Genomic DNA, 14,571 nt, shown 5'->3' with positions numbered 1-14,571 from the left:
AATTATGGCCAAGATTCTGCTTCCTTGCTCTCACTGCTGAGACCTATGTGAAGCTTTACTTTAAGCACAGTCAAATGCTGAATAACAGCTCCTGATCTGCAAAGGCTCTTCACAAAAGGAAACTCTACAGAGAGTAAAAATATGCAGTTTTCAGCTGTTTTCATTCATTTTCTCAGTCAGAGGAAAAAGTGTCCCTGACTGACCTGCACATTTGGAATAATTACCATACAGTAAGAAAATTTAAAGTCAACTGTTGGAGACAATTATATTTCAGACTACTAATTAGGATTCCACTGAAGTCCCAAATTTCTTACTTCCAAATCATTTTCATTCTGTTATGTGTTAATTACTAAGGACATTTTTCATACCACAGGCACATAACATGCCCAGTCACATACCAAGGCGTTGACATCCTCAGTTTTGTAGATCAACATCCGGATCTCTTCTGGATCACCACTGAAAATCGCTTGGACCAGTGGCGGCTGGAAAAACGAAACAGAAGAAGCAGCATTACAGGTTTGTTTATTTTCTGCTTAAGAGGAGAGCATCTTATTCCTGCTAACATTTACTAATGTTGCCTCCAGACATTTTATGATCCCAGCAACAAATCACCAAGAGTATCTCATCAGTAGGAACTATCAGTTTGCTTGAGGATAAACTGAAATCATGGCATATAATGAGTGTGTGTGTGTGTGTGCACAGAGACCTCCATTAGAATGGCAACTTTTGTCAACAACATGCAATTAGCCCAGATGTTCTCCTTGGCATGTAAGGGGAAAACTAATTACATCAGATATTGCTGCATGTTTGCTGTTGGCACAGATTAATGGTCATGCAATACACATTTAGAAACAGAACATTATGCAGATAATGAATTTCTGAGCAATTACTAAACATCTTGTGTTTTTTCTACTGAATAAATATGCAACAAGCACAGTTAATTTTAACCACCCAAGAAGCAAAATAATTATCTTATTGTTCCAAGTCTGTTATTATGCTATTATGGATCGGAATGCATAAATAAATATTCGGGCATACAGGAGAAACAATATGCCACACTCATTCCTCTGGCAGTGCTGGCGTCACCCAGCAGTGGGAGGGAGCTGCATATGCTCAACTGTCCCGTTACACGTCCGGAGCTGGCAATTTTAGTCCTTCTGGCTACGTTTGTTCTGGACCCCCAGCAGCAAATATTTGAGTTATTAACCAAGCTGGCAAGACATGATCCGCTGAAGTAAAAGAATAAAAATCTTGCTGCTGGAGATCAGAAAAAGAAGGGGACAAATTACAAAGATCCCTATTCCCTGGAGCAATTGCTGAAACAGGAGATGGCCCCACTTGCACCATGACCCCTCCTGAAGGCAGCCCCCAGGCACACTGCCCACCTCCAGGTTGTCTCATGGTCCTACTGGCAAAAACAGAGTTTGTGGTGCCATGCAATCACCAGAATCTAAAATAACCCTGCAAAATGGAAGCATACCTGCCTACTTAAGCACATAAAACCACAACAGTTCTTGAGACTCTTCAGAATTTAACTCTTGTAAACAGGTTCTCTCAAAATTCACAAACAGGCTGAAAGAACAAAGAAAATACCATTTTTTCCCCTATCTTTTCACTGCAAAATTCATCAAGTTCAAATGTGGAAAATACATTTCTAAGTTAATGATGTCTATTTTAGGACATATTAATCCCTTATGTCCTTGAGAAACATTCACACTGGAATTTAATTCTTGCCACTCCTCCAATGGAAAAAGGACTAAAGCAGCATCTCTTATCACAACTGTCTGCAGTCTTATGGATTGTTGTGGGTGTTTGAAAAAGAAAAAAAGAAAAAAAATAGCATTTCACTTGACCCATTTAGCATGTTTCCTTCCCAGCCCATGTCAAAATGGCCAGAGAGACTATTACCCACTGAAGGATGCTCAGTCTGTTCCCTTCTCTCCTAATACTAACAGCTATGAAGAATCAGTGAATGTTTATGAAATCACAATGCTCACACCAAAATATTTTCATTTCATGTACATTTATAATAATATTCAAATTAAAAAAAAAAAAATAAGAGTAAAGCAGAGAACTCCCCAATTTCAAGCTGAATAGCAACACAACCCACTGGCCAAGCAACAAATACCCCCAGCAGCTTGGATTACTCTCTGAACTCATTTGCAGGGATGCCCAGCACTAAACAAAAGATACCAGCCAGGCTCTGATGGCATTTCAGCTGAGACCTCAGACACAGGTAAGAGAAAAAGGAGAAAAAACCCTCAAATTTCAGATCTATTGGATTTAAAAAAAAAAAGTTCAAATGCTGTTACAAGTGACATTTTTCTTTTAAAAGGGAAAGAGTAAAGTACTGTTCATTGTTACATTAAAAAAGAGAGGAAGATCTACATAATATACTTTGACCCATTATCCCTCTGCCAGAAATCTGAATCAGAGGCTTGGCTTTACAGGAAATGCTTGACCTTTTTAATTAGTACCAGCTACTTAACACAGAAAGCAGATTGATAATAACACTGTGTTCTTTAGACTTGTAAAATTTTTATAAGATCTTCATCTCAATCTATGTCCACCACACCATGGTCATATCTACCTGCAGTTCCTTATATCAAACCCCAGTATTTACTGTGCCTCTGAAGCAGGTTAGAAGTCTGACACCACTGCTACACATAATCTTTGCTGACAGGAGAAAGTTGCCATATATCCATTACAAAGGCCTTAGTCCTTCAGCCCGTTTTCCCCATAATTTACCTTTTATAAATTAATTACAATAGAATATTTCACTGCTAATTGTAACAGCAAGAGACAGAGACAATGGGGAACTATCAGAGGCTGCAATTGGAAAGGATAGATAAAACCAGTACAGGTTAATAATCATCTTGAGTCACTGCTGTGCAGCCTCCAACTGGCCATTTTCCTAATTTACTACATCATTATTCCACTTCATTTTCCAAGGTATTAGTTTTGAAGGGAGACACATTATTGTCAAGGAAATTTTATTACATATTAAGACATGTTTCAAGGTAAGATGCTCAGTCAAGTATAATGCCCTGTTTGGGAAAAATATGTCAGAAGTCTGTTGCAGTGTGGTTGCTGCAATTTGAGGTCAGAGCTGAGAACCTGCATCCACATCCATCAGCACAATGGAAAAAGAATTGCTCTGTTCAGCAGCTGACAGTGATGGAATGGACCTTGTGCAGTTACACACACATTGATGATGGATGTCCAATGACCTGAACAGATTACTTCTTTGATCTTCACTGATTACCATACTCATGCATGAATGACTTCAACTAACTTCTTTTTTTTTTCTTTTTTTTTTTTAATTCTTGAAGGGTAGATAATGACCCTTCCTAATTATCAAAGAAAGATAAAGTATATTTTTGGAAATAATTTCTAAAACCTGTGACACTACTAATGGGTTATTTCGTTTACAGAAACATTTTGCTTTAAAATTCTTCAAATTCAGAAGTTCTTAAACACTCATAATGAATTAAAAAGCACAAGCACAGAGCAGGTTATATAAAACTATTATTAGAATTAAGCAAGGGTGCAGGGTTTTGGAATGATGAACAACTGTTTCATCATCTCAGCTCTCTGGAGCTTCCAAATTCTTAAAGAGAGTTTCAGCTGGGAGTGTTCACATTTTTTTCTGAGAATATACTCCAGCAGCTAGCAAAACCCTTTCCATGTTACTTTTTCTACAGAGTTATTATGATAAGTACAAAATTTACCAACAAGCTTTATTAGACTGTTTTTTACTTTGTGCTGTAACAAGCATTTTAGTAAAAATAAAATTTTACCTGGAGACATCTTCCAGTGTTGCAACATATCCCTACCTTCACGGCACATGGGGCTATCACAAGCACTTCAATCCACCAGGGAAAATTAGCTTGTTGAACTGAAGGCACAATTATTTCAGCAACAGAGAACTTAAACCCACGTGGAAGAATGTCTTGTGGCTCAGCTGGTGCCCACAGAGCCAAGCCACACTGACAGAAAGAGTCCAGCACTGGGAAATTCTCCTCCATAGGTCTGACAGCACAGGGGACAGCAGAGACTATTACCAAGTGGCATCGGCGAGTCTCTGAACTCCAGATGAGATGCAGTATTTAAGGGGACTGTCTCAACTATCATTTTAATTATTATGTCCAAAGTGGGGGCTGAATCTCCTAGCAAACCAGTTAGTATTTTTGTTGAGTAACAAATAACTAACATATATTAAATATTTTACCCTGATTTTAGACATCCTGACTCACTAACAAGGACTTATTTAAGCCATATTTTGATTGACAAGAGCTGAAGGGGGATTGGGAAAGGAGAATCGATTGCCATGCCAATTTGATATAATATACTGTCACTTAGTCTTCTGAGTGAAAAGAAGTTATATATTGATCCTTTACTAGATCTAATTTCATTACATCAAGTTCCTGATCTAAACACTTGTATATGTCCATGTATTCATTTCTCTTTAACTAGCAAGGCAGTGTAGCAAGACACACAATCATTTCAAAGTGGTATTGATTTTGACAATGTTTTGCCAAACACCTTTTTCTGTAGGTACTCCCATTAATCAAGATTACAAGCTTGTCTGCAATGTCACATCATGTATATATATTTCCTTTCACTGGTCACAGCAGACTTCACTCTTCCTAATTTTAGTTTAGGACTTTCTCCCTCTGAGCATACAGCACATGAATATCTGAAATACTGTTTTAACTTACCAGTCTGTATTAGTGAACAGTCATTAACCAGATTTCTCTTCATTTTCAGAGTGCATTTCCCTGATGCTCAGTATTTATACAGTTCTATGTACAGAAATTACTCAATACTAATAATTTTTAACAGACCTTGTAGTCTTTTTCATTTGCATCAGGGGTTAGCCATTTACTGTGTTTGAGGAATTAATTGCTGGGTAAACACAAAATGAAGTTTACTCTTGATTTGTTATTTCAAAGAGTGCCTTTCTGTTATTGGAATTTCTGTATACTGACTTCTGACAGCAAAGTACTTTCACAGAGCTGGTATCTGGAGAAGAATGCCCTTGGATGGTTGCTAAGGGATGTTTCAGAGCTATTACAGATTTTCACAGAATTACTTGTCCAAACTACTGAAAGGTCAGCAGAGAGAATCAAATCTGTAAATAGGGTATACTGGTTCTCTGGAATCACCTTGGCAAACTGACAGCATTGTTAAGTGAGTGAATGTACTTACCTGGGGCATTTATACTGAGCGGATCAATAAATGCCCTGTACGCTGCAACATTTCAAATACGGCAGGAAAAAAATATTTCAATTCATTTAATTCTATCTTCTTATGTCCTTCCATGTTTTGCAGACTAGCCAAATGATTTAAGGATTGCACATCAATCCACTGCAGAAAGGACAGCATGTGTGCCTACACATGGCTACTTATTTCAATTTGTTCCACCCCGTTTCAATGCTCAAGGACCAACAAACTTACATGACACACAGAGGTATTCAACAAAACACAGGTCAACACTCCTCAAAGTAAGAAAAACTCTGTGTAGATGGCACTTACAAACTGAGAGATCTTCATGTTGTTTTTAGGCTGGCATTTAAAGGACACCACTGTGCTCTGACACTTTCCCTAGACCAATGACTATAACTTGCTGCCATGCTGTGCTCTAAGTTGTTTAGAGGGATGTAATGGGCATTTAAGTTGCACTGCAAGAAGTGTTAGTTTTTCCTGTAATGGCCCCCCATTTCTTTCCATGTCATTTATAACAGCTTCTCCAAAACCTCAGGCTGCATTCATCCTTCAGACCATAAAAAGGACTTCAGCGCCAATGGCACAGGGCACCCAGGAGCAGTGGAGAATCCATCACTGCTTCATTTGCTGTTATGCTCTCCTGAGATTAGGAAAACTTATATATAACTGTAACTAGAGCACATGTTTAGCTTCAAGAGCAACCTTGTACCTAAACTTTCTAAAGAAAGAGGAGCTGGAGGGGGCTGTCTGCATTTGCCTGGACAACACAGGATCCTGAACCTGCCCGCAGCCTCAGTGCTGAAAGCCTGTCCCTCCAATAATTTGATTCAAATGATGAATGGCAACTTCAACAAAATGCAAAACAATGCTCAGTGACCAAATGGAAAATACCCCAGAGCAAACCTGTGGCTCCCAGTATGGTCTAACCCTAAGGGACATGTTCTGAGCAGCACCAGTGGCATCAGGCAAGGATGTCTGCAAGGACAGCAGCGTGGTGCAAGCAGTGTTTGTGTTCAGTGCTTTCTCCCCTCCCCTCCCCTCAAGATTAGTCAAATGCTCAGTAATGCAGAAGTGGTTCCTAAGTAATTTTTCACCAATGTCTGAATAATTCATTTAATGCTAACACGGTCCATAGGTAGTTTCCACTTAGGTATGCACTCAGCCTTTCCCACAGTGGCTTCACAAATGAAGACGTGAATATTTGCAGAAATACTTGGTGCAAAATCAGTTGAAATAATGGCAATTCTAACATGATCATCATATATTGCCATTGCTGGTAACATTACAAACCTGAGTTTAATCACTGGCATACATTGCTAATTGCATGACAATCACAAACAAACAGCTACCGAAATAGAGCAGCTCCAACCTTAATCTGCTGCATAGCCAGGCAGCTTGTGCAGGCTGCAAAGCCTCGGGGCAGCATGGTCCAGGGGAGGACCTGCATCCTGGGAGGACTCCCACCCCTCCAGATGAATTCAGCTGGGTGCCTGGTATCCAGGACTGATTGGGTTCAGAGGTTGGAAATACAACCTACCAAAAATACCCTTTTGCATCTTGTGAAGGGAAAAATCACATCACCAGCTTTAGGTGAACAAGTATACTTTCCAAAACCCCAAATTCTCCTTCATTACTAGTATTGCACAGCATTAGGGGAATGGAAAAGTATGATTGCTGGCAAAGGGTTAAAGTAAGTAGTAACAATAAAGATGTTTGAAACAAGACTGTTTGATGATGAGCTGACAAACACCTTCCATTAAGGATCTCCTTTTGAACATTGCTTACACTAGGTTTGGAAAAGAACAGCCTGAACTGCTTAGAGCATGGCTCAACCCTGAAAAGGGAGCAGGGCTGTCATGACACATCCTGCATCACATGCTTTTAAATGATTTCCCCTCCAATACCAGTCAAGCCTTTGCAATGACAAACTGGGCTTGAGACTGGAAATCCAGGCTGTACTCCCACAGGCTTCTGGCTCTCTGATCCCTCTCAGCAGGGCCCTGATGGCTTTTGCTTACACCCCACCCACAAAACTCTGTGTCTCTGGCCAGACAGAGAAGACAATAGATCTGATTCTATAATTACACAAAATCACAAATGATCATTTAGTGAGTGATGTGCAAACCAGACTACACTTCAGTACACTTTCCCAGAAACACACTCCTTGTGAAGTAACGAGAATAAACCAGCTTTACATCCCTGCCTCCCCACCAGCCCTGCACCCTCCCTTCTGGTCTGCTCTGTGCCCAGCCCTTTCCTCCCTTCTACTCATCTTCTCCAAGAGGTTCAAACCTTGGCTTCTCTCTCTGCTGCCCCATTTCCATGCTGCTGGAGCAGGGGAGCTGAAGTTCTTGGGTGATACACACTTGAACACCTTTAGTTGCAAATATGCACTATCAAACACACGCTTGTATTTCAAGCAAGTGAGAAAGAAAGAAAACAAAAATTGAGACAGCTGAAACTTCAGCCCAACATTCATTTGGTCAAGCCTTCATGATACTTAAAAAGGAAAATAGTCAGGATTGACCCTGCTTCTGCAATGCTGGATCAAGTCTGGTATTTCAGTTTGCACAATTTCTGATATGCCATTCTGGATGGTGCAAAACAAGCCTCTCAGCAGATCTATTTCTGGCTGTTAGCTTGGCTCCAGATTTTGGCTGCCTCCCATTTTTATTATGAAGCCTATCAACTGCCCTGAGAATTGCTTATGTTTCCAGGTGAAGTGAAGGTTACATCCTGCCATTCCTGGAATCCTGAAGTTCCTCTACACACCAAAAGCACTGCATGTTGCCTATGTTTTGTTAAACTTATCAGTTAAAGGTACCAAAATAACCCCTGGCCTGTTAAATTTAGATCACTTCTAAAAGGAAAAGTACTAATACTTTAATTCAGCTTGCCCAGTGTCCTTTCCTTCATTGTTATTAGTCTTGATTTAAGTGGTGGGGTTTTGTTTTAGTTTTGGGATTTGGGGTTGGTGGGGGATTTTTAAGTGCCTCCAGACCAGATCAGAAAATTAGTTAATAAATTCTGTCCTACATTAATCAAGTGGAGAGAGACTCAGCATGATGCAGACTAGTTAAAATAAGAAAGCTTTTTCAAATGGGACAAAAATAAACATAGTAGCATAACATTTGCTATATTCACCAGCATTTGTTACCCATTTTAGTGAAGAAGAGTCTACCACAGACAACATAACAAGATTTCTTGAAATACCTACAAAGATCGAGGATAATCGATCTAATGGTACTCTGAATCTTTCCTGTCCTCTTGAATTTGTTCAAAGTTTCTTGGGGTTTTGCCTTGATACAAACTGTGTCTTGTGTAACAGTATTGTGTTGTGTATCAGTGACACCATTAAACAGTCATGGATTGTAATGGCACTACCAAAAAAAGATCCAATTTTTTTACACATTCTCAGCAGCGAGTGTTGCACTACTTAACCATTTGAGTACTTCTTGTCATACCTGTATTTTGTCTCCCAGAGTTTTTGTCTTTTTTTTTCCACTCTTCTTTTATTTTTCCCCCTCCCTCATAATCCAATCATTTAGGCAGAAGCAGGGAAGGAGTCCCAGCACCAAGGCAGTGTTTCTGAACAAGAACACAGCAGAAAGTAAAATCTCTGGGGGCAAAAGTTCCAGCTGGTGTAAATCAGCTTAAGAGAACTCCCAACTGAGAGGCCCTGTGCCATGTTACACTACCTGCCTTCCAAAGGGCCCTGCATTTTCTCCCCGCCAGAAGCACAGCTGAGAGGTGACCAGGCAGCACAAGGTTATGAACCTCAAGAGAAATTAAACGTTCAGCAGCAGAACAGAGCAACAGCAACCCCAGTGACAGGTCTGCTCCTTGCCAGACATTTAAGAATAAAGCAGTTAGGGGAGAAGCTCACTTAAAAAAAACATCAACTCTGCCAAAAGCTTCATTTCCTGCTCAGTTATCTTCAAACACATTTCAAGCACACCAGCAATTTATTTTTTTTTGTAACCAATTGCTTAGGTGTTAAATTCCACAAGCAGAAAAAAAATATCAAAACCAATTCTGTGTGCAGGGGGAATGAACAGGTCCATGCTGGCTGCAGCTGTCAAACCCAACCTGAGACATCTCCTCCGTTCAGCGGCCCCACATCCTCTGGAGACCTGATATCCCGCCTTTACCCGACCCTACCAGCAGCAATGGCAACCAAGGAGAATTTAAAAAGAAACGGAAATGCTGCAAGTTTATCTTCCTTTAGTTTATCACTTGTGAAACCATGACTTACCCCTCTTCCTTGTGAGGCAAGGACTGCTACACACACTGCAGCTGGTTTAAGCAACCTTTTCATACTCCTCCTTCAATGCAGTAACACAGAGAGACCTGCCTGTCATCTGGCAGCCTGGACACTCAACAGTACAGAGAAACAGTCCAGTCTATCTCTTACTCTACTGTAATTAAGTGCTTTATCTGATATATGCAGCGTGCACTGATACTCATCACATGCTCTAATAAAAATCCTTTCATTTTTAGAAAATTAGTCCTGATTTAGAGAACTATAGAGTGGCATCTGATCCTGTAACATCTTACTCGGTAAGATTAGAACTTCCGCTGGTTAGCAGGGTCTGTTTTATGTTACTGTACACACAAAGGAGGCAGCTATGAAACAGAGAGTGCCATAATAAATTTGCAGATACTTCTGAACTACAAGAGACGACACAAGGACGTTGGAGGGCAAGATCAGAATTTATAACCGCCTTGACAAATTATACAAACAACTAGGCTGGAGGAAGAGTAGGACACTGTTCAGTATGGAAGAGAACACAGCATGCCTGTTAGTGAGAAATCCAGAGTTGTTACACAGCAGTTCTGGGTAAGAAAGAATTTGGGATTGCAGTTTATTAACTGAATGTAACTGAACAACTTTATGAAAGAGGAAGAGACTTAAATTAGGATTAAGACTTGCAAAACACGCAGTAGTCCTGTCACACAGCTCAGTACTGCTTAGGCTGTGACTGGAGGGAGACATTTAGTCTGGGGCACTACTTGACTTGAAGACCAAAACAGAGCTCTAAAACATGATTTACAGGGAAAATCTAAACAGATCAGAGCTGGTCAGCATACACAAAAGAAAATGTAAAGGAAACACAAGAACAATTTGCAATACATAAAAGGTTGTTACTAAAAGAAATCATCTGTTTTCCCCACTCGAGGCATACAGAGCTGGAATGGCTGCATGCAAGGAAGATGTATTCCTGCTCCATTAAGGGCAACACAAAGCAGGGCACTGGTTACCAATTTGAGTTACAAACTGTAGAAGACCATATTTTAAAAATAGATCTAGTCCAACAATTACTGAAAGTCAAAGGTATTCTTTTCCGTAGGCTTCAGTGGGCAAGAGACTGAACCAATGAAAGCAAAAGAGGCCAAAATTCACACCACACTTCCATAAATATGAAGGTTAATGCAAAAAGGATAAGCTAGAGCAGAAATCAATAATTTTTTTCTTTTTCACAAAAGTTCAAGGGGAGTCTAATGCCTTTGGGTAGAAACACACCTGGCATGATTCCAGTAAAATTTCAGATCCCATCTCATTTACTCATCAGAAGGTAATTACAGCTATGGGGTTTTTTTCACATGTGCTCATATACAGATATTAAGGACATATATTTTGCACTCACAATCTCACATGTTCTTGAACCTCACCTTCCTCTTAGCAGTGATCTGCAACACTTCCAAGGTCCTGCTGTCAGACAACAGCAAACCTCCAGGGTTATGAAAACAACATAAGAGAGGGACAAGACATTTTAGGGACTTGAGCACGATCTAAAACATCATACCATTACCACTGTATTACAGAGGGATCTTGCTTGGGTTCAAGTAACTTCCCCTTGTGTTGCACATCACACACAGAGCCTCACCTCTGCCTGTCTCCTAAACACTACAGTGCAGCTCATTCCACGCTCATGCCACCCCTGCCACCTCCAGAAAAACTCATAAAAATCTCCCACATCACTTTCTCTTACATAGCCAGTGTCAAATACACTTTAAAAGACATTAAAGACTAATGTTGATGTTTCCTGATTTCTCTTACAGGGTGGTGGATTTCACACTGCGCTTGAAGAGCACCACAGTCAGTTATTACTGTTTTCATAAAACACTAAAATCCTTTGCAGATTTTAGTCACTGGTATTTGCTTTTTGCATAGCTAGTATAAAATTCAGATTAAATATGTTTAACTACTGAGGCTGATGACAGTGTTATTTCCATTAATAGCAGAGTAACTATGTGTGAACATGAAGATCAGTTCATAACAGCATTTCATCTCTTTCTTTACATTAGGCATACTACAGTTGGCATGGAGCTCTGCTCAACAACCAGAGCAGATGTTTTACCTCTATTTTGAATCTGGAACAGATTAACAAAGTTAGCTTGATTCAACATATCCTGATAATATCCTTGTACTCAACTTCAGCCAAACTATTGAAGCTGACAGGAAAAAAAACCAAACAAACAAACAAAAAAAAAAAAATCAAGCTTTGCTGATGAATGCAATGTCAGGTAGCCAGGCCAAAGAAATGAAATGGAAATTTAAAAAGGTTTCAAAATTGTCTTCACTTCAGAAAACAATTCAGTATCTTCCTAGCATGATGCATGTGACTGTGACAAATCCAGCAACTTCAAAATTACTTTGGACAGGCACAAATTAAACAGAAAGATGAGCCTGAGAGTTATAATGAGCTATTACAGTCTTTCTTCCAACAAGTTACCATTACTAGTTCCGAGCAGCTTTGTCTGGATACCCTCCGGAAAGCCTGCAAGATGTCTCTGAGACAACCCCGTGCACTAAATACATCCCAGTACCTGGGAAAAGTTAACCTTGAATGCAAAGCATCAGCCAGAAGGGTAAGCATATGCATTCTTGCCAGATGAGGAAGTAGAATACAAATCTTCTTCATTCTATTTCTTCTCAAGTAGCTTCCAGCCATGGTCACAATCTCGTGCTGAAACCCTTCAGTACTAAGAAGGGAGGCAAGACAGAGGCTCAGCGCCCCAGCTCCCAACATGAACTGATTTTGTACATGCAGCTGTCTCTTCTCTGTTATTTCCAGTTCCTGTCATACAAATCATGCAGTAATGTTGGCAGCCCAGCTTTGTTAGAGACCCTCTCTCTGTCCATATCGCATCTAGACACACTGATCCCCTCTGGTCTGGGGTAATTGTTGCCCAAACAGAGCTTCCTCTTCTAGAGACAAAGGCTCGGCATAGGGGTGCTCAGCCACGGAGTGACCATCCTGGCAAAATCAAGGCAAGCCCCACTTATTTTAGATTAGTCTCTTTAGAGCCTCTTTGTAACAGAGGAGGGCAAAAAAGTCATCCAGTGAACAAAAACGAACACAAGAGAGGGAGGGAGTGCAGTCCACTTCAGATGCCCTTCTGCAAAACAAGGTGGTCAGCAAAGTCAGAAAGGAAGGGGGAAAAAAAAAATTAGTTTTTACAAACCCCTTTTAGACCCAAACTGCAGGTGCCATCTCTAATCCAAACCCCATTTTTAATTTTGCTAGAGAGGCCATAGCTTATGAAAGCTGAAAGTTAATTAGACTTGCATAGCTTACACTTCAGCCTCTCATTTATTTTTTTGTGAGCTATTCCACTTCAGTAGTGAAAAGCTTACTATTCTGTGTTGCTGTCATGCACCACCAGTCTGATACCAAAAGGAACGCTTGCAAAAAGAACACTTTCAAGCTTGACAAAAAGTAATTAGTTGGGGTTTTTTTAAACACATGTTTTAATATTAAAAAACAAAAACTGTGTATCTTGAGTCTCTAAACAGTACTGCTCACGATGTCCTCTCCAGCTCCTTCATGAATATTCCTGTATTAGTCTTGTCAAATTTATCTCAGTAAATATGCAACCTTACTACAAAATAAAAAGCAAACCACCAGCACTTAATCAGCTGAAGCATGTAACTGCTTGTTGTCAAGGCAGTGGCAATGTGCTTAACACTCATTTTTGTCTGTGCTGTTAAGCAGGGCATTATTCTCTACCTCTCTCTAATGACAACAGCAGAAAGAGCTGGTGACAGCTTGATCAACTGCCTAATGAGATCCGGAAAGCTGAATTACAGTAACCTAGCTAAACGATAAAGCCAAAACAAACCAGAGGATTTCCCAATCCAGCCTGACTTTACCGTTCTTTTACGATTCCTTGGCCACACCGTGGATGCCTGTGGTATTTGAACACTTCCTCTTAACAGAGAGCTCATCAAGTCATTTTGCCCATCAGAGAAGAGGATGTTTGAAGAAGAGCACGGGCAATGTGTCTGCACTGCCACTACTTATCCCAGGTAGCTTCTTTGAAAACGAGATATCTTTCTGGGATCACGCTAGGGGAAATGAACCCCATACATGAATTGAAGAAGAAGCAGGTATTGATCTTCTAAATCCCATATAAATGACAAAAGGGTCTGTGGAACTAAATTAGGATCTCAATGGATCTCCATCCACTTTCATAGATTTTTACAAGTGACTCAAGTAATGCATCAGAAACTAGTGAGATCTGAGAGCGTCTAAGCTAGGCCCAGGCTTAGCTCTTCACTTGCTCAACTCTTTTTCAAGAAACTGGTTTGGTAAACTACTGTCTTATTTTTCTGTCTGGTTTATCCATTCTCAGGCTACCCTGCCCCTCTGATCTGCTAAACAAAGCAAATCTCTCTGCATCTCACAGCCTCCTCCTCTTAGTCCTTGAGAAGCTCTTGCCTGACTGTAATTGAAGATCTGCCCATCTCTTTCTCTGATGTCTTGTTTACACTGGTGTATGTAGCTCACCACTCACTGGCTGCCAAACACTTCAGAACAGTATGTAGAAAAACATAGTCTTGCTGTGCCAAGGACCTTCAATTTTTCAGAACAGGACAAACAAAATGCATTTAAGAGCCACCTAGCACTGTTCGCATTTTATGTTCAGGGCAAAAATTTTTGAACTAATCTGCTATCAGTCTGTTGACTGATAGCAATGTTTGGTGCTTTTAAAAACCCCAAGCATAAAAAGCTGCATCATCTTTCAGAGGGAGGGAAAAGTTTTCAGAGGGGTGGGAAAAGCTGTGCCATCTCACCATCTAAATTCACCATGATTGCAAGGAGTTAAAAAAAAAATAAAAAATTTTAAAAGGAAACTAAAAAAGGAAGTAGCCTGTTCCCAAAAGCCTGTCAAACTGCTTTCACTGAGAGTTTTGCATAGGGAAGTCCTGCTTGCAGCCTCTTTATGTAGGGTCCAGAATCCCTTCTCCTCTGGGGTGAGATGAGTAGATGACATTTCTCTGTGCTATCCACAAAGTCTCACAGACCAACTGAAACTACACTGTAAATGGGACCT

The 14,571-nt window shown here is 40.2% G+C and overlaps 1 protein-coding gene across 15 annotated transcripts in view; it reads right to left on the bottom strand.

The window, feature by feature from the left end:
• Positions 1 to 14,571, bottom strand: part of ANKRD44 (ankyrin repeat domain 44) — a 135,434-nt gene that overhangs the window by 75,237 nt on the left and 45,626 nt on the right. For all 15 annotated transcript variants that reach the window (XR_005562627.1, XM_027730679.2, XM_027730680.2 and 12 more), the window contains exon 2: positions 399 to 482. Coding sequence is in view for 14 of the 15 variants with exons in the window: in XM_027730679.2 (XP_027586480.1) it covers positions 399 to 482 (84 nt within the window). In the remaining variant the exon portion in view is untranslated. The remainder of the gene's footprint in view (positions 1 to 398; positions 483 to 14,571) is intronic.

The sequence above is a fragment of the Pipra filicauda genome, unplaced genomic scaffold (genome assembly GCF_003945595.2).
Source record: "Pipra filicauda isolate LSUMZ 115617 unplaced genomic scaffold, ASM394559v2 scaffold149_size4050908_pilon, whole genome shotgun sequence".
NCBI lineage: Eukaryota > Metazoa > Chordata > Aves > Passeriformes > Pipridae > Pipra > Pipra filicauda.
This window is presented reverse-complemented; position numbering and strand designations above follow the sequence as displayed.